Source organism: Botrytis fragariae, assembly GCF_013461495.1.
Source record: "Botrytis fragariae strain BVB16 chromosome Unknown tig00000000, whole genome shotgun sequence".
In the NCBI taxonomy this organism is placed as follows: Eukaryota; Fungi; Ascomycota; class Leotiomycetes; order Helotiales; family Sclerotiniaceae; genus Botrytis; species Botrytis fragariae.
This window is the reverse complement of record NW_023500986.1, coordinates 1,017,873-1,037,734: the sequence shown is the minus strand read 5'-3', so window position 1 is coordinate 1,037,734 and position 19,862 is coordinate 1,017,873. Positions and strand designations below refer to the sequence as shown.

General features: G+C 42.9%; 6 protein-coding genes across 6 annotated transcripts; 1 reads left to right on the top strand and 5 right to left on the bottom strand.

Annotated features, from left to right (window-relative positions):
* Positions 1-369: 369 nt before the first annotated feature.
* On the bottom strand, positions 370-3,974 carry Bfra_006533 (putative topoisomerase 1-associated factor 1 protein; the record flags this gene model as incomplete). The annotated part of the gene is made up of 3 exons (XM_037336903.1): positions 370-1,409; positions 1,457-3,833; positions 3,900-3,974. 3 exons carry the CDS (start codon positions 3,972-3,974, stop codon positions 370-372), a joined length of 3,492 nt encoding a protein of 1,163 aa, XP_037198269.1.
* A 323-nt stretch (positions 3,975-4,297) lies between these two features.
* Positions 4,298-5,385, top strand: Bfra_006532 (putative 3-hydroxybutyryl- dehydrogenase protein; the record flags this gene model as incomplete). The annotated part of the gene is made up of 3 exons (XM_037336902.1): positions 4,298-4,423; positions 4,476-4,575; positions 4,667-5,385. 3 exons carry the CDS (start codon positions 4,298-4,300, stop codon positions 5,383-5,385), a joined length of 945 nt encoding a protein of 314 aa, XP_037198268.1.
* Positions 5,386-7,320: 1,935 nt separating this feature from the next.
* On the bottom strand, positions 7,321-9,494 carry Bfra_006531 (putative homeobox domain-containing protein; the record flags this gene model as incomplete). The annotated part of the gene is made up of 4 exons (XM_037336901.1): positions 7,321-7,880; positions 7,934-8,622; positions 8,675-8,812; positions 8,869-9,494. 4 exons carry the CDS (start codon positions 9,492-9,494, stop codon positions 7,321-7,323), a joined length of 2,013 nt encoding a protein of 670 aa, XP_037198267.1.
* Positions 9,495-13,767: 4,273 nt separating this feature from the next.
* Bfra_006530 (uncharacterized protein) lies at positions 13,768-14,281 on the bottom strand (the record flags this gene model as incomplete). The annotated part of the gene is made up of 3 exons (XM_037336900.1): positions 13,768-13,866; positions 14,023-14,163; positions 14,189-14,281. Coding segments are annotated over 3 exons (333 nt in total), but the record flags the coding sequence as incomplete, so codon positions are not given.
* Positions 14,282-16,414: 2,133 nt separating this feature from the next.
* Positions 16,415-16,621, bottom strand: Bfra_006529 (uncharacterized protein; the record flags this gene model as incomplete). Its single annotated transcript, XM_037336899.1, has 1 exon — positions 16,415-16,621. One exon carries the CDS (start codon positions 16,619-16,621, stop codon positions 16,415-16,417), a length of 207 nt encoding a protein of 68 aa, XP_037198265.1.
* Positions 16,622-18,504: 1,883 nt separating this feature from the next.
* On the bottom strand, positions 18,505-18,763 carry Bfra_006528 (uncharacterized protein; the record flags this gene model as incomplete). Its single annotated transcript, XM_037336898.1, has 2 exons — positions 18,505-18,619; positions 18,693-18,763. The coding sequence occupies 2 exons, from the start codon at positions 18,761-18,763 to the stop codon at positions 18,505-18,507; spliced, it is 186 nt and encodes a 61-aa protein (XP_037198264.1).
* Positions 18,764-19,862: the final 1,099 nt, after the last annotated feature.

The following is a 19,862-nucleotide window of genomic DNA, read 5'->3' as shown; positions in this document are numbered from 1 at the left end:
TGTTCCGGGAATTTTCTATCCAAATCCTCTCACTTCAATTCATATCGACATTGAATAAATCGGTGAATCGAAAATTGCGTAAGTTTGGCACTTGAACAAGCGAATAAGTCTTAATGATTGAGCACTCGCCCACTTAACTAGAACTTTTAATATTATATGAGCACATCTCCGACTACAAGAGTAAGAACGATAGCCAGGCACACATTCCTCACAACTATCAGAGACGCCATTCTGAAGATGGCCATTCATTACAGTAATTCATAATACTAAAGTTTCTACTCTCAAATCATGATTCCCAATGCTGTACCCAAATTTTCAACGCCATGGTATCAGACATCCACGCAAAACAAATCATACAGCTAATCCCTATCATTCATCGTCACTACTATCCATAATAAAGCCAGCTCTAACCCTCGGTCTCCTTGGATTCGCCACTGGTACAATGTTTTCTTCATCCTCATCATCTATCTCCATTGCATCTTTCGCCAAAGGCTCATCATCATCGTCATCGCTCAACACTTTGCGCCTTTTTGGTTGTGCTGATCTACGTGGACTCGAGATCGGGGTATCCATAATCTCTGCTTCTTCCTCCTCGGATTCTAGATCATCTGCACCTACAACAACCCCTTCATCACTATCCAGCGAAATTGCACTGCTTGCCCTCTTTTTGTTCGATGTCATAACCATATCTTCATCGCTATCTCCATCCTCCTCCCCATCCAACGCATCTGCAATCCTCTTCTTTCCATTTTCCCTTTGCTGACCGACCCCCAACAACTCCTTCATGATAGTGATCTTATTCTGCTGCCTGAGCCTCTCCTCTGCTTCAAAGAAAATTCGGTCATTTTCTTCGTCATCGTCACTATCATGGACATATAGTTCACTCTTAATTTTGCGGTTCTTCTCTAACTCTCTCGCTCTTCTAGCTGCTGCGCGAGCTTCAATTTGCTCATCTGTGAGCCCACGAGTTTCGAGTTCTTCACTTCCATCCTTTCTGCGTCTTCTTCGATTTTTCTTTAGAGCTTTCAAAGCATCAGATTTTTTCATTGCTGTAGGTCCACCGGGCTCGAAAACCAGTTCCTCCTCTTCTTCATCATTATCAATGCCATCATCTGAATCATCATCGAATGCAGAGCGTTTTCTATTCATACCAGCAGATACTCTTCTTATTTGATCAAGCGCTCCTTTACCGTCGTCAAAGGTTGGAGGGGCAAACTCAAATTTCTTGATTAAATCTAGGGCTTCTTTAATCTGATCTGCTGACTTTGCCGATGGGAAATACCAGGAGGTATCGGGGTCGTCGGCAGCTCCAATGATTGTGAGACCGACAAGCTTTATCAATAGACGCAAATAGCCATTCTTGAACAGGACCGTTTTTCGATTGTCGTTGTCTGGTTTGAGAACTTTATCTGCGTTAGTGATACGGACAAGCGAATGATTTTATCATGATACATACGGATAGAAGGCGCCTTTGGAAGTTCGACCTCCGTGGCAGGTGTCTCTTCGTTCTCCACAAGTGGATCTTTCTCAACGGATTGCAAAGCCTGATTGGCCGCTTCCCAACTTCTCCTTTCATCCTCTGCAGATGATAATTGCGACTTCACCCATTCGATATGATCAGCTTCGTTTCTATCAAGTAAAGCGCCAACAGCGATACCAATTTGATCCTCCCACTCTAATCCACCCTTGACTTCTAACTCGGCTGCTGCTTTAGGTTTTGTAGATATCGTCTGTTTTTCATAGCCATACTCCAAGAAATGCGCAGTGCCATTGGTTTTAGAAAAGAGCATTTCCACCACAAGCTCTGGACGTTCTTGTATTTTTCTCGTGCATTTCTTCAAGAGTTGCTTTACCATTTCATCCCATTCTTTGTACGAAGGGGATTGAGGATCTAAGCCTCCTGGACCTTTGATCATCGTATAGAACAAATGAATTATATCCACCCTAAACAGCATAACACTCATATCCTGCTTGAAGGCCACCCGATAGAAAAATCTATGGGCTCGCTTCAATTGCGCTGGTTTGAGATCCAGATAGTACTTTGTGAAAGAGACAAATGTATCGATACATCCTTGAGACAAAAATCTAGCAGCAAAGCGTTTGTAATCGAACTTGCGCTCTGAGGATTCTTTCTGTGCTCGTGCCTCATCTTCACCATCAGATTCATCGACTATATTGTCATCGCCTATGTCTTCTCCTGCATCCTTCGCAGCCTTCTTCTTTCTCCGCGTGCGTCTCCTAGATCTTACTTGCATATCAACATTTTGCTTTGAGTACTGTTCCAGAATACGCATATAATTATGTGTAAGCTCTGTACAAGAATCAAGATAACCAAATCCCTGGTCTTTATATGTTCTGGTTATCATAGCCACTCGCTCGTGAGTTGTATCTTCGTAGAATATACGTGCCAGAATATTCTCCGCAATTTCTTGATCGGCCTCTAGAGGCGAATCTGCCATTTCTTGAACGGTGAGAAGAATTTGTGTGAAGCATTTCATGGCAGCACTTAAGTCATACCAGTTTTTGTTCTCGAAATTGAGATCCATTGCCCTATTGAGTGTGATGAACATCTCTTGATTGAGCACACTTGCAACCAGGGCAAAACTATCCACGTCTTCTGGGCCTTTACCTTTGGAAGGCTTCTTGTTTTTTCTCCTCACTCTTTCCGCCTCAAGAAACCACGAAATCAAGTAGAAGAATTGGCGATGGTGATATTCAAGAACTCTTTCAGCTTCTCTGTCAATGGCTTTTCGAAGGTGTGTGAAAAGGGGGTTAAATCCAGAATCGAGAAATTCCTCAACAAATGCCCGTAGATTTTTTGTCGCTGATGCATTGAGAGGAACTGGATTATCAAAAGCTAGCGGTCCACTTTCTCCCTTGACTGCTCTCCTAGGTGGTTTAAACTTCTTAGTGCTATCCATCTTGTCAAGTCCTCCTCTTCCTGTTCTTAACGCGGCCTGGCCAGAGATTGTCGTCATTTTCGCATCATCCCGCTGCATCCAAGCCATAGTTCCGAATCGATTATGCCTTGTGGGAGCATTTGTTTGATAACTTCGAAGCATTGCTTGTTCTTTCTTCCGTAATCTAACCAGTTCATCTGTTTTGCTATTATCCATGGCCTTCTCGCTGAAGAATAACTTCTCAAGATCCACTCCTTTAACTAAATGGAAGATAACGTCCATGACCACGACATCCTGGGTATTGAATTCCGCCCCCATTGTTGAAGACACCATCAAAAGAAGATGAAATATGTCTTGGTAGTCGAAAGCATCAATTGTCGCAGATCGTGAGATTTCCGTTTCATCGCCTTCATATTGTCCATTCGGTGGAGGTGCAATCATAGCGATATTCCGTAGAAAGTATAAAATCAATTTGATAATACCCTCATCTCTTGTGCTTCGATCTCCAATATCCACTGCCATGGCAGGCAGTGCGCATCTGACCGCAGTATGTAATATTCTTGCTCCATCAAACCCAAGTATCGACCTCTTATATCCCACTTGTGCAATCTCTAAATATGGGACATGTCGGTGGTGATTGACTGTCATTTCCTTGTTCTTCTCCAATGGCCAAGTTAATGGTACCAACAATTCCATACATGCCAGCGCTATCTTCGACTTCAATCGATCGTCCGTAGCATTCTCGGGCCATGCTGCGAGGATTTGTAGAAGATCTCCTCCTACTAAATTGGATTCTGCGAGACATCTTGCGACGTCTAATCGATTCGCTTTCTCGTCATAGAGCTTTAACCATTTTTTGAGATCTCGTAAACATGCTAATGCATCGTCTCCTAGAACATACCGTCCCTCTTCATCTGCTCCGCTTCCTCCCAACTATTAATAATCAGAATTAGTTTTAATTCTTGGATCTGTTCAGACAATAAAATTGATATAACTTACAGCTGTAACCAAACTATTCACATAAGCTCTGACTTCGGGATCTACAACATCCCTTTTACCACCCGAGAACTCCATGTTTGGCTGTGTAGTAAATGGTGGTTATCATGAATATCAAAGCATAATAATTTATTGTGCTATATTGACTTTGATCAGTCTAACTCAAAAACCACTGTACACGCTCCTCTCAAAATTCGCGATCGCGACGCGTACCCTTGTCAAAGCCACATGCAACAGCGGAACTTTGCCGGCCCGCCTCGGTAACCTTAATAAATCCTGGGGAAACAACCGATGATAACCTTCTCTCTCTACTTTCAAGCTTCATTGTCATTTGTCAATACAACACCACGATTTTCGATTGTTTTCTCTTTCTAAGATTGTTTCTAAGACCGTCGCCCAATATGATATCTCCAATTGTCAGAAGAGGAATTTTGCAGAGTTCAAAACATGCAAGATCATTCAGTTCCAGCCGAATGCTTTCGGCACAAGAGGTCAAAAGCCTTGGTGTTATCGGCGCTGGCCAGATGGTACATTAACCTTTGCTGTACTTTTTAATAAACAATTTCTCATAATATACAGGGACTGGGAATAGCATTAGTAGCAGCACAGAGAGCTGGTGTTCCAGTCACTCTCGTCGACACAAATCAAGCTTCTCTTGATAAGGGTCTCGCATTTGCTGGTATGCTTTCTAAATTTCTCTTTCCTTCTTCGCACACTTTTCTTTACGGGTTCATTTTAAGAGCATTCAACTAATTCTTATCTGAATTCAGATAAACTCCTGGCCAAAGATGTAACCAAGCAGCGCATAACTCAAGAACAATCTGACAGTATCCGCTCCCTTCTCATCCCAACCACAAAGATGGATGATCTTTCCTCGGCAGACTTTGTAATTGAAGCCGTGCCTGAGATTCCCTCTTTGAAATTCTCAATCTTCAGTTCCCTAGCCCAAATCTGCCCTCCTCATGCCATCTTGGCTACGAACACATCTTCCATATCCATTACACGAATTGCCGCATCAACTACTAAAGATCCTAAAGACACCAGCGCTTCCTCTCGGGTAGTTTCAACACATTTTATGAATCCAGTCCCCATTCAAAAGGGTGTTGAGATTATCACTGGATTACAGACAAGTCAAGATACATTGGATGCAGCCATTGAATTCTGCAAACGAATGGGCAAAATCCCATCTACTTCAGCAGATTCCCCAGGATTTTTGGCAAACCGGATTTTGATGCCTTATATCAATGAAGCCATAATTTGCTTGGAGACTGGTGTTGGTAAAAGAGATGATATCGATGCGATAATGAAGAACGGAACCAATGTTCCCATGGGGCCATTGCAATTGGCGGACTTCATTGGTATTGATACCTGCTTAGCAATTATGAAAGTATTATACGAGGAGACAGGAGATAGCAAGTATAGACCTAGTGTACTACTGGGGAAAATGGTAGATGCGGGATGGTTGGGCAAGAAAAGTGGAAAGGGGTGAGTTTTTCTTTTTACTCTACGTTTCATGGATGGATAGTGTACTGATTTTTTGATGATAGTTTTTATGATTATTGATTGAGAAACGATGTTAACGACTAGGTATAAACTACCTGACGTACCATGGACTTGGAGCTTTATTATCAAGTGAACAAAATTTTGAGTATCCTAATTCTCATCGTCACTACTTCTACAGTGGATGGTGAGGCTAATATGATGGGATCTTGTGCCTCTTCACTCACCCACATCAAAGGTCTGTTTTACTTAACACGTCATGCTCATACTTGGTTAGGTTTCTCGCAGTATTTTGAATGGTAGTGAAACTTTCAATTCAAATGGACGTAAAATATATCATAATAATTCATCTGATTTCTATACTATTCCAAACCAACTATCACCATCCTTCACATCTCGCATTCTGCACCTCGCCACCATATTCCCTCTCTCAACTGAAATTAAGTCCTTCAATCCCTTACCTTGTTCTATTATTTCCAGCACTAGCTTGAACTTAGACACTGAGCATGCCGTTGTTCAATTTCCAATTGAGATTGTGCATGAATAAGTTATCTTGGCATTGATTGGAATAAGGAGTCTACGTGCGTGAATGTTGATTTTTGGCTGTATAATTATATTCGTCCTGTCTTAAAACAAGACTCATGCCCCCAAATCGAATTTTCGCTTATATTCACCCTCCCCCCCCGACGCCAATGCCATATTCACTCAAACAACAAAGTCCTCTAGCCAATCCTCAGCCGACAATCTACTTTAATCCATTTGTTGCATATCTGCTTCAGGGCTTGGAGCCTGTAGCCCATACTTGTAGAGCCTAGGAATTAGCTGGGAAATTTCATGCGTAGAGTCGGGGAATGGACTGGAAATTGCATATTGTATATAGCATGCCTCAATAGACTTTTAGAGTAAAATCTTCGGATCAAGTCACATTTTATCACATCATATTGGAGATCACACATCACATCTCACAGCAGACAAGAAAAGACAAAGTTATTCAACTTCCACACAATGATATTGCCACTCCACGATTCAGATATCTACAAGTGATTTTTCCGCTCTTCGGCTTATCCTTTTCCTTTCCCTCGGAAGCTTTCCAACCGCCCATCCCCTCTCGATCCCTTATCCAGCTCCAAGCACCAAACCGAACCAATTCTCAGTTCTTTCCCTCACTCAGTGAAAATCCCTAATATCAAACCAACCCCCTTGGGTAAAAAAAAAAAGATAAGAAGAAAAGCAACAAGAAACATAACAAGAAGTTCAAATCCAAGATCCAGCTAACCCCTAAGAAGCTCCAAACAAAAGATTGCATACCATTTATACACAGATAAGAAGCGAATATCTCAAAAAGAAAAGAAGAAAAAAGACTTTGCTTTGTAGTTATCCCCAAACCCAAATTCCTAACCCTACGAAAACACTCCTGAAGAAAGATGGCCAGATGAATGGTTGAATGGGGAAGAAAAAATTTGATATAAAAACAATGCCGGATAGTATCTCCTAGAAAATACAAAGAAGAAGGGGTAAAGGTAAAAGCTGTAAGTCGAATGTCGAAAGGTAGAAATGATGTCGGATTCCTGTCCGTCCCAGCGTTGGGAGAAACTTCAAAAGTGTAAGAAGTATGTATAGAAAGTATATTTAAATATATGTATGTACGAGTATCTGAATGATCCATACGTATATAGCAAGAAAGCTGCAATGAATTTGAAGGTTGGTCTGAGGTTGGAATTGGAGATGGTTGAGAGATATGGGTGGTGTCATGAGTAAGGCGGAGTGAGGTGGTTTCTTATCTTCTTGTGAGAGAAGGATGAATTCTATGCTCTGCTCTTTTTTCAAACTGCAATGCCTGTAAACGAATCGTGATTTCCGAAAGCAAAAACTTTTGTATGCACACAAATATCGAAGATTGAAAATGAGCGCCAGACAAATTTCTTTAAGACATATGAGAAGGGGCATAAGTTCCAGGCATGGTAAAGCTTCTTTTGCGATTATCTTTTGCTTGGAATTCGTTAGGTCGAAGATAGGACGAACCGTCGCTGTTATTTCTTTGTGGTTGATGTTCAGGCTGCGCATGGCTTTGAGCATGCTGCTGTTCTTGACCTTGGGAGCTGAATTCTCGCTCACTTTGTGGAGCTCTTGATGCGTTGTACGCATTTGCGAAATCTTGCGGCGGTGCCATTGGCGCACTTAATTGTGGATGGTTTGCGTCGCTTGGTGTTCGAGGAAGGGAGAATTCCATTGGCGCCGTCAAAGGTGCGCTGGCAAAACCTGCTGAGTATGAGGGCGCGAATGGGCGGGAAGTAGGAGGCAAGTGTGATGGACCTTGGTGGGGGAGAGGTCGATATTGATTGCGTAGATCAAGACCTTGGGGGAAAGCACCGCCAGTGGAAGCTCGCAAGCGGGACATGGCAGCTGGTGAGGATTGTTGCAAAGATGATGGAGGATGCGATGGTGAATAGCTCATGTGTTGTGGTGAGTTTTGGATGTTGGAACCTATCAACATGGTTAGTCTTTCATCTAGTTTTTTTGGCAAGGATGGAACGAACTTGGGTAAGAGTTTGACTCAAATTGGTGCGCATTGACCGCGTTATTCTGCTCGGGCTGGTACATTGATTGTTGACGTCCAGTCGATTGAGGACTTGGTTGTCCAGTTGGATAATTGGCGTAATCTAAAGTTTCGCCTTTCCAAGACATACTGGATCTCAATGGCGACTGAAGTGACTCTGATCGCGATCTTGACATTGTCTCTCGAAGCTGTAATGGTTGTAATGGTCGGCCGCCGTGATGTCTTTGCTGGGAATGGGAAACAGCTTGATAACCCGGAGGTGGTCGATCAAATGGATTTGAGCTCCTTGGCCCTGAGCTCATCGGGCTCGAAAGATGACTGGAGAAGTATCGATCAGACGAATTAATGGACAATGGCGAGAGGACATCAGGTGTTCCAATGGAACTTCCCGGAGTATATCCAACATGTCCATATCCAGGGCTCATGCCTGCCGGCGACATGTGGTCATCTTGTTCATGTCTGCGCATCGTGTCTACCATCAAAGGTCGTATCATATGATCCGCGTAATTTGGCACAAAATCGACAGGCGATTGCATTGGTGTTCCAATACCGTGTACAGCTCCGTAAGGAGAATGTAAAGCCTGTACGTTGTCGAAATCATCTGGTACCGCTCTCATCTTCATCATTCGCTCTCGGTCATCCGCAGTAAGTCTCTTGATCTTTGCACGTCTGCTTCCGTTAGTCCATATTCTTCGCTCAGACTGGGTTGAATTTTGCATACCGGTTCTGAAACCATACCTGCACTTGTCTTGGACTAAGGCCTGGAATTTCTCGTGACAAACGCTCGCGATGAGCAGCATCTGGGTGAGCCTGTTTCGCGAATTCACTCATCAGAAATCGAGTTTGTTGATGAGTGAGACTGTACTAGTTAGTTCTTCATGTCACAAATGCATACGTAAACCAAAATAAACATACCGAAATCGTTTCATCTTCCTGCGTTCAGCTCTACGTTCTGCCGCCGTCTGTGGCGTTGATGAAGTTCCATCTTCAGTATCTAACATATCGTCGTCGTCATCAATATCATCATCGTCTTCTTCCTTAGGACTCAAGAGAGCTGACGCGTCTTCGCTCATGAGTGCTCCTGCTCCTTGTTGTGGTGCGCTTGACGCAGATGATGTTGAATTCGGTGCGATCGGCCCAAGTGAAAGAGGTGCTGATTCTGTCGAAACCATAGATTCATCCCTAGCTCTGTTGACAGAAGGCTGGCCGCAATCTCCCGGTGCGGAGTCTGGTCGTTCTATGGTAGGAGTTGGCGGACCTTCCGGTCTTATTGGGCCAAGTGTGTGTCGATGCTCTAAAGTTGGTCTAGTAGCGGGTTGCTGTTGACTGGTGTTTGTGTTGGAGCCTGCAGAGTGCTCGTAGTTTTGGTGGACCATGCCATTGTCTCCAGAGAGTTGATACGAAGAGTACTGTTCTCGCCAATCCGGCTGCTGCGGTAAAGCTTCAAAGTTCGCCATCCGTGGAGACGCGAAGTTAGCAGACCCAAGTTTATTAGAGGACCAAGTGTTCCGTCCTGTTTCGCATTGCCGTGTAACAAGCATTGAGAGTATCTGTAATTTGACCGTTGAAGATGGTCTGGAAGTTGCTTTTTGGATTCTTCAAGAGCCCTTGATTCGAGAAAGGAATATGTGTGTTGTGTTGTCGCAGTGGTAAGTAGCCGTGGAATGAACGAGTGTAAAGGCCGCTATAGACAATGGCTGATCACTGACCAGAAAAGAACATAAGGCCTATCGAAGGCAAGTAATTGTTAAGTCTAGTTTATGATCTAGTCCTGCTTGCTGGATGATGATGTTGGAGAAGTCGGAAGAGTGTACAAAGCTTGTTCCTGTAGCTATTGATCGGTGGATAGATTAATCTTAAGGGTCTTAATCAAGATCTGCTAAATAAGGTTGATTGATGTATGGACCAGTCCCGGGAATATAAATGAAAGGTTTTAAATGTTCTGGACAAGCCGAACGCGTATACCTTCCAGAGATTTTACTACTTGACGAGTTGGTATTCAACAGCGCTGCCGTGTAGAAAAGAAGATGAAGCGACCTGGTTCAAGGATAGATTGGGCTCAATGAACGGATGTGGCGAGTGTCCTGCGTCGTCCAAATGAAATATAAATTGCTTCTTGTTTTAATGACGTGCTAAGTCCGTATCAAGAAGTAACAGGAATGAAGTTGAAGGGGGGTCGTTGTCTTTCTTTCCACGTTCGATCGACAAACGTCGGGTAATATACTCCAAGATTGAAGGCCTTTGATATATAAGTTCCTTGGTTATGATCACCACAACAAGGAGACTGGACCCGACAAGCGCCCTATTACCCCTGGCTCTCACAATTCACAGGAAGTCCCTGTCGTTGCAGCAGAATGCCGCTGAAGTAAATTGTACCGATGACAAGAGTCTAGTATGCAAGCGGAGCGGAGTAGTGTCAAAAATACCCACCTCGACTTGATACAAGGCTTGCACGGTTGCGTCTAGGATTTTGCTTGGGAGGACCGGACTTGGGACGAGATTTTAAGGACAGTTGCACAAGCTAGAGTGGATAAAGAAGGAAGTTTGGAGGGAAATGTTTTTAATGCACGAGGACATCCAAAGTCAGCCACAAATTTAGACAAAAGATTGGGAACAACAAAAAGTGAATCGATTCAATGAAATGATTATGTGTAAGAAGCCCACTGTGGCTCTTAAGAGGATTGACAAATGGAAATAAAGCTGCAGCGAAATGCTGGATAGCACTCTATCGAGAACTGTGCAGAACGTTGGATAAGATGAATGTGTGACTGGGGTGTAGGGATCTGGTGCCGGCGCAATCATCCGATACTCAGATGAAGCATCCAAAATTCTAAATGGACCAACAGGAGTTGGTTAAAATCACAGCAGGGCTCCGCAGAAATGGTGAGTTGTATTGATCTCAGCTAAGCCTATTGTGGGAGAGCTTGAGAGAACAACGGATATGACAGGGAACCAGCGGAGAGATCGAGGCTGGGTCTTTTTTGCGTGGATCATTGGTCTTCATTTTGCATGAAAGGGTTGAAGGGATCATTGAATCTGTGGGCCAACTTGCAACCGTTGTCGCTAATAGATACCACCCAATGAAGATCTATGAAAGCATGGGGGTGCCGGACTCGTTATGCGAGTTGTGACTTTGACAACGTGACGACCCTGCCGCTTATGAACAATTAACGCAAACAAGAGTGTAAGAAAAGAAAAAGTCAAATACAAAACAGGAAACACCTAGATGATGCATATTTTGCATATTTAGGTTCGCAAACTACAGATTAGAAGAATAGCCTCAAAGACTAGGTCGTTTTACCCTCCGTACTATTCTAAATAGGTAGTTGATAAGAACGGGATACTGTAAGAGGATGGATAAATCAATCTTCTCGGTACTTTTGAGATCATCGTCAAACCATGAAGTTTTATGCGTATGTTTCCACAAGAAGGCTGAGCAGAATCTGCTACAAAATCCATAGAGAGTTTAGTCAAGCGAAGGTTGTTTTGACATGATTGCATTGTGTTTGGTAGGCAGGAAAGTTCCGGATGGGAGCGAATGTACGGTGTTTTGTGTACACTGTAAAGTTGGGGTGTGTAGTCGCAAAGAACAATCAATGCATTATTGTTCATTTCATAATTCTGATGAACTAGGGCCTGCCGTTGAGTTTTGATGGTGGGTGAAAACTGGAGCATTACCCCTTGTGCTAAGAGGAAACTAGGTGATAAGAAACATACTAAGTAAACTACAACAGCGACTAATAACGGTACTAATCATGAAAATGGAAGATTTTTGAACGGTAAAGAATACTTACGCCTAGCAATCATAAGCCTAGGTGAATCGTAGAACAGCGGGCTAGAAAAGCTAGAAGTCTGTCAAAATGGCTCGGATTTTCGAACATTGGCGGGTGTGCGGGTAAGGTCGTTCGGGTTGGACTACCTGGTAGACTTTTTGTGATTTTGGTAGGGGTTATGGTAGGTCTGTTCAGCGAAACAGAGAAAAGAGAGTTTCAAGATGACTGGGTTCAAATTCATGTATTCCATGCCATGCCGGTCGTTGCTAATTTTCCAGGTCCCAAAGGAAATGATGTTTTAATATCGAGGCGTGTGAGGGGATCCAAGTTTGGTTCAAATACGAAGAGTACTCGAGGTCGATGCTTGCAATCATCATGAGATGGTTCGAATTGAAAAGCCAGCAGGCTACATCCTCTTCTTTTTCCAACGATATGGCTCGATGGTGGATAGGAGGACACAAAAATGAGGTGGACACATAATTAGCATTTTTTCGTCAATCTCAACAATCAAACAAGGTTGCATCTAGACGGAATTATTTTGACATCTTCTATCGTTATTCCAGAAATACTTAGTCTTGCCTGTATCAAGGTATTCCCAAGTATACAATACAAGCTAGCAAGATGAGTGAATAGTTATTTGCTCACTCCAAGAAAGCTGATACATGGAACATGATCCACCATGACTAGCCTGAGAAGATTCGAATTGCTGATAGAAGCACAAAAGTGGAGGAGAGTGGAGACCTAGCTTGGTACAGATTTGATACTCGCTCGTAGATATTTAGGTAGAACGAAGAACCTTGGGAGAACGAGATTATAAATAATCTCAAACTTGAACCATTACCTAGGTTGGAAAGGTACACAATAATTAAAAGAGTTGAGACGGCCCCCAAGCAACTAATTATCATCAGATTAGATCCCCCCCCCCCACGGGTAGCATCAAATCACCACATCGTCACCACATTATCCGTCACAATCTTACCAATGTAGAATCTAAAGATCGCTGATTCATGACATTGTTATTCTGTCAAGCATCTCAACTGACCTGACCTGGCCAAGTCCGCCTGGGTAGCTGGAAGTTTCCCACATTGTTTAGAAATTAAAACTGGGTTCATCTGGCGAAAAGTCTGTGCATCAACTGCACATCCCGCAGTCTGGTTATTTTGCTAAGGATTCCGAGGACATCTCGAAAACCGAAAACGCGATGAAATGATATGCATGACTGTTAACGTGCGTCTCTTACTTTTATTTCCCGCTTTTGTGCTTCACATCACCTACTACTAGCGAGAACCGTGATGTGATTGAAATAGCAAGATACACATCTCCAGGGTCGATTCAAGGATTTTCTCGCTCTGATGTATTCGTGTGTTTATTCTGACGGGGCCCGTCCCTACGGTCCTGCTAAGCACATTCCCGTCATGGCCTAGACTGTGTGACGTCGGGTAGCTACCAACAGACTTTTGGAAAATATTCACGAGATAGTGTTGAGAACACCGCATATTTCGCTGACTACTGTCACCGTGACCAAACGTACTCGTGGAAAGCTCATTCACGAGTGAAATTCGAAAAAACATAGAATATGGATGGCCCCTTCGTCAGTCATACAGTATCCACATTCAACCTCGCCTTCACCTGCCAACACGTTGTTGTTTTGTTGATATTTATTTTGTAATTGTTCCGACAAGAAACCATCCGATTCGAAGACGCATACGTATATGCCCAGACGTAGCAATGAAGCCGCAGGAAACCATCCCCGGGGATGTTTTTAATAATGCGTGTGCCGTCCATTTCAGCGATCTGATACAAGGATTGGCCTGTCAAGAGCCTATCATCAATCTACCAAGAGTCAAGAGAGGTTGTTGAGAGAGTTCTTTCTATGCGTAATGCATTATGCGAAAAAGTCAAGCTAGAAGCTTTGATTGTTCATCTCTTCATCGACATCTCAAATCGTTGATCATGGTACTACTTTTAGAAACCATACCCCGCCGATCACGGTAAATAGAGCAGTATCAACCTCTTCGGTCATGGAATGCATGAATTTAGTTCATAAGGCTGATACAATATATAAAACAATAGATGTTGGAGATATTCTGAGTAACGACGACGTTTTACGAGCGACGCTAAGATCTCGCAAACTCGTAAGCTGGACAAGTATAGATACGATATTTACGGATTCAGAAGTTTTGCAAATAAGCTTTTCGTTAGTTGTGGGGGATAGAACTGACTTGGATTCGATTGTTCAGCATGAGACGAGAGTATGAAGGGGTATCTGTGGGTAGGTAGCTGTAAGTAGCCGCACTTCGGGGTTCTCAAAAACTTCCATTGGTAGCCAAAACCTTAGATCTTGCCGGAGCGCGGGCGGGATCTCAAGAATGTTGTGATTTGCGACCGGGCTGAGGATGTACAGCAAGTCCATGACGGTACCAGAAGTTAGCCATTCCTAATTCTTGCGTTACCCATTTTACCTTGGTGGTGTAGCAATTTTGTAAATGTTCTAATGCTTCGGGCTCGAAATGACTATGAAACTTGTGCTTTGATTGGACAAATGCAACGGAATAGCTACAACTACTCAGGTTGTGTAAATCCAAAGCGTGTTAGAGGCGTGCGGTGCAAGAAAAGAAAGGTTACTCCTGCTCTACAAGCAAAAGCTCCGACTGTACGGTACCTCTAGGCTTTTGGTAATGTCACGGTAAGGGGTAGCACAAGAATTGGCATGGTAGCTGGAGGCTCCACAAAGAGTCAGGGTCAAGTCATAATCCTTGATTATGAAGAACGGAGACGCATTCTACAAAATGCGGTAAATGTAACGAAATTAGAGGTTCTCTTGACATGGGCGGTAGGATAAGGCTCACGAGAGATTTGGAAGGGAGAAGATTAACTTTCTAGTATCTACGCCCGTATGATTCTGGGAAAGGAGAAGGGATGTTCGGAAGATTCAAGATCGAAATGAAACGAAATGAGATTTGAAGAAGGATTGTTTGCTCTTACTAGGTACCTATTGTTGGTCGTAATGGAATTGCTAGGGTTTCTGGGATATCTCTCAGCTAGAAGAAGGAATTATGGATACATCCGTATTTAGACCGCTTGAAGGTAAATGAGGCAAAACGATTGGTGGAGTAAATTCATAAATGCAGGTACGACCGAAGACCGCAGACCGTAGACCGTCGACTAGGTCTGAAAGTGTCTAACCCGAATTGACACAAATGAAGAAGAAAATACAAAAAAAAAGTTGATGAAACAAACTTCAAATCTGATCCACTCACTAAATGCCTATTCCAGTCATCAGAATAACTCAAAACAACTCATTTTGAACCTTCTTTTTCTAAGGCTACAATTAAAATGACATCTTCGCTGTTGCATCGAACGCCGAGCCATGGAGTGGGGTGGTGGACTTCTCAGAATGTACGAGTGCGAGACGCCGTTTGACGTGGAAAAGAAACTTCAAATCACATCCATCTATCATCTCCGTACTAGCCACAGAATTGGAACAGAACCGCCGGTAGAATAGGTGGGAGTATCACATGGCTATGATCATATCTCCTTAATAGCTAGGACTACGTGGGAAGCTGTACAAACATGAAGCAGTGGAATCAACAATGTGGGCGATTTGTTAGAAGTAAGTGATCACTAATAATAACAACAAAATGGACTTATTGCATGGTACCTAGAAAATGCCTTCATCGTTCGTAGCACCGCCTACCTACTATACTCGAGGATCTATCTGCCATCTAATGTTGTACATAGAGCTAAGTCTTCAGCTGAACTGGACTACTGGCTAAGTACAGATATCATTCTCCAATGTTCCAGACTCCATGGACGACATAGCTTACTTGACTCGCCCCCAAACGTCGACTGTACTCCAAGATCTCCTTCCGAGCACGGTCTGTAATTCAGAGACAGCGGGCCAACCCTTACGCAAGTAAGAATTGTGTTTGGCAGGTCTGCCAACTGCTCGCCGATTGTCATCCCCATGTCATTTTTCCCATTGTCTGTCTAATCTTACATGTTTTGTAATCATCACGATTTCCCTTACCCAAATCAAACTCTCGGCTCCGTTCCGAATACTACCAAAACTGAGGTAAGGCGTCAAAGAAGTCCTTCAATGGGTTGTTCCACTCTTCGCTTTAAGACTTCGGATACATAATTTCGTAAGAGACCAGGACCGAGAACGCTACAACCACATCGCTTACAGTACTCCGTGGAATCATTTCTTCGAAATTACCGAGAGAATCCACCACTAACGGGGTCTAAAAGCAGGAACGGTGAGGAAACATAACGGCACAAGTATAGACCTGCCATCATGGATACCATCTACTCCTATTGAGCTAGATGGCGCTTATGCTTCAGATTAAAATATTCTCCGATACGTTCCCCACTCAGTAGTCCTTCGAATGGCTCAACAGGTATCAGAAACTTCAGATTCTCTACGTGACGAGTCACCAGCACATCTTTCACATCTTCAAACAATGCCCAGAAATAAACACCCACAACAGGATGTTTGTGAACCATGACTTAGTACATGAATGCTTGCAAAAACATTGTCACATTGTGCTGTACGTGGTCGTGGGCTCATCACAATACGTCTTCTTCGGACTTGTGGGACTTTGGCCAGGTTAGATAGTCGTCATACGTTTGAAATTGCTTTCAAATTATGATGCTTTTGCTGTTTGTTGTGAACACTTCAGACAATTTCAGGCTGCTGACGAGCTTGCCTCATTATCCGCCTGTTTATCCGAGAGATTGAGGGGTGCAGAGACCCCAACCATATCACGTCCAGCATCCATGCCCTTGCATTTGCTCATCTTAAGGTGATGGGGGGTCATAATACAATCCCTGTATCGAGCCTTGCTGCGTCGATCAGCACGGGCGCCACAAAGTACCACGCTGGATTCTCTCATGTTCTGAATCTTCGATAATCATGAGTGGACGGACTCTGCCTTACTTTCTGCTGTTAGCAACCATGCAGTGTTCTCCCGTAGGAAGACCGCATTCTAATAGAACGGCGACCATTCATATCGTTATCTTCGCACACCTACAACCTGCAGCTCTCCACGAGAACCAGCACGAGAAGAATCTCCCGTGTTTTTCCATCTATAGCACACATCAAGAAAGTATCACCATGACTACCATCTCACTGCATATATGCGACAAACAAGACGTAAGGTGGCTGTGTCCCCGGATTTTCAATTACTCAAAATATACCCTGTGTGCGGGTAAAGGACTTTCCGGTAGTAGGTACTGTATACTTTCTATTTCAGAATTCGATACATAAACTCAGAATCTCGTATCAAGGGAATATCGGCAGTTGTCGGCGATTAATATATTATATATTGTATATTACATGTAATTCATGCATGATACGATTAATTATATTGCAATATATTTCCTACACTGCAAACCATATGTACCTGGTTATGGACCAGTTCCAGAAATCTGGTTATCTTTGGAGAATGTCCATTAAAAAATCGTCGTGGACATTTTTGATAATCAGTTTGAGAGTCGGAATACGGATTAGCTTTGCAGGCCGTTACTATCAAGGTGCTAAATTTGTTGGAGTTTGACTCAACAATTCCCAAACAATATCTCCCGGAATAGTTTTCCCTTCGGGATTATCGGTTATATTCATCCCATGGACAGAAATGGACCAAGGGAACCGAGAAAGTCTGCATCCAGACGAGCGAGAATTCAGCCAAATCTCCTTTTGATCATCAAGATCCACTGTTCAGTGAACATTCTACCACTTTTCATATCATATCGTTTTCTGATGGAGCCTAGGGATGATGAGTTCGGTACCAGTGATCTGAGTTTGGTACCAGTCATCTACTATGAGATACATCGTGTGTATTCTTTTGGGGCAGAAGATTTATTGCATATCCTTGAAGCCGGTAGCGTCTCAGTCTCGCCTCGCGCCCCCTAGCTACAGCCTCGTGTGTTGCCAGATTGTGTCAAGAAACATACACAATGGGGCAACGCGTAGGATGAGTCCAAAGTATGATGTATCATGGTGAATTTAAAGCATTATGAGCCCTCCCACGATGTCAAATGTATTGTCAAAGATCTGGAAGATTCCTGTATCAAAACGAAATCTATATTTGTCCTTTCAGTGTCATTGCCCTTACTCTACTAGCTTCACTACTAGGTGGTAGTGTCTCGATATTTCCCATTGGTCAGTATAACAATAACATCAAAATGCCGTTCTTACTTTGGAGGCAAACATTAGAACTCGTCCCCAGCATATAGGTAGACATTCTATTTACTTCCATAAGTGTCTACCAGTCCTCTCTCCTTGCAAGTTTTGACAGATGCAAAAGTAATATAGTTGCCAGATTCACATATAGGTATATCGTCATCACAAAAGTCATACTTTATTATAGAGACAGGACGATGGTCCGAAAAAACGTTGCAACTGACTCATTAACCATCACACAAAAATGAACGAACTAAGTTAAGGGTAAGTTTTAGCGCTTAGCGCAGCCGTTATTGACAAGCCTTCAACAAGCCATCGTGACATCGTGGCTCTACTATCTACACATCGCCATCGCCATCGCCATCTTGACTCATTCTACAGACTTCAAATGAGAGATCTAGTGTGCATAAAACTTAAGTGTCTCGTGTGTATACTGGCTCAGATAAACTATTATAAGCACCTCGTGATGTCGATAATGCTACTTCGTATTGCGGTAGCTAGCAGTGACATCGTGTGGAGCAGTATATACGAAATTACCCGCGACACGCGATCAAGTTTATAGTCAAAAATTATGGTCAAGTTTAGACTTGAGCTCTAGCCTGTTTTCATGATGATCTTTCCTTCGGCGGAACATAACGACCGTTGATCCGGCAGCAACGGCCCTAGTCGGAGCTCTTGTTGAGCTAACACTGCAACTTTTTTTCTAAGCCTAGTACTTGGTTAGAGAGGATTCTTCTCCCGGTAGAATAGGTTAAAAATATGGGGAAATTATGTGTAGGAACTCTTCTCCGTAATGGGAAGAGTTAGAACGATAGACTTTGAGCTTGAGCTTCGCGCTTCTGGCAACGTCCATTTTAGAGTTGAGATTTGATGTAACAATGAGTCCAAAAGACATTAAGTAACGTCATATGACTGATGAGCTTCAAAAGCTCAACGGTTATATCGATCATATGATGTCTGGATATTGCCTGCAAAAGGATGTACGCTGTCAAAGATTATGGATGTTTAGGAAACACGCTGAGATACCTTAGAATGAATGTGCATTCTGAAAGACCAAATTCCAAAGATCCCGATGGGTTGTTATATTACATGCGCACTCACAGAGATATATATGTTGACAGTATACTAGAATATGTCCCATTAGATACCCATCCAGAGCAAGAAAAACAATCGGCTTGGGGAAATTTGATTAGTACATGAGAGGAATCACTAAAGACCCATCAATGATTGATTCGAGAGCTCAAATAGTGTGCTCATACTATGAGCTTCAACACATAGAACCATAGTCACAGTTCACTCAATGTAATGTACGTCAGAAAATGCACCACAGGTACACTCTTCGTTTAGTCTCATCTTATTGACTCCATTTCCCCGCACCTGAAACCGGACCTCAAAACTTGACATAAACTTACAGAGTAAATATTATACCTCAGGAGCTGTTTTCACTAGAAAAGTTTCAAAATCTGGGATCAAGCAAAAGAAATCCAAAGATTCTATTGGTATGACTGCGGTACAATAGATATACACATCACCAACACAAATTTAACTCTCTCCATGATCTCTAGATGTAACTACAGTAAACTGTACTAGTCTTTCCAGAGAAGATCGAACTTGATGGCGAACCCAATCGAGAAGTACTATGATCTGCAGTCCCAGTTAAAAACTCATGACATACTTCATTTTACTTCATCCTAATTATCTCAACTTTTCTCTTTTGCTTGACCAAGCCTAACGCATTAAGAGATCTCATCTAATATACACTTTCAGGGTCGTTCATATCTACAGAGAAACCAGTACAGCGTTTGAAGGCTACCGTGAAACTAAATGATTTAGTTACAGAATATGCGACTATGTCGTGATTTCGACCGTCGGTGGTGATACAGTACATTCGTAACCGAGCATGAAAGGAGATATTTTAATCACCAAGCACAAATTTCAAACTTAAATTACAC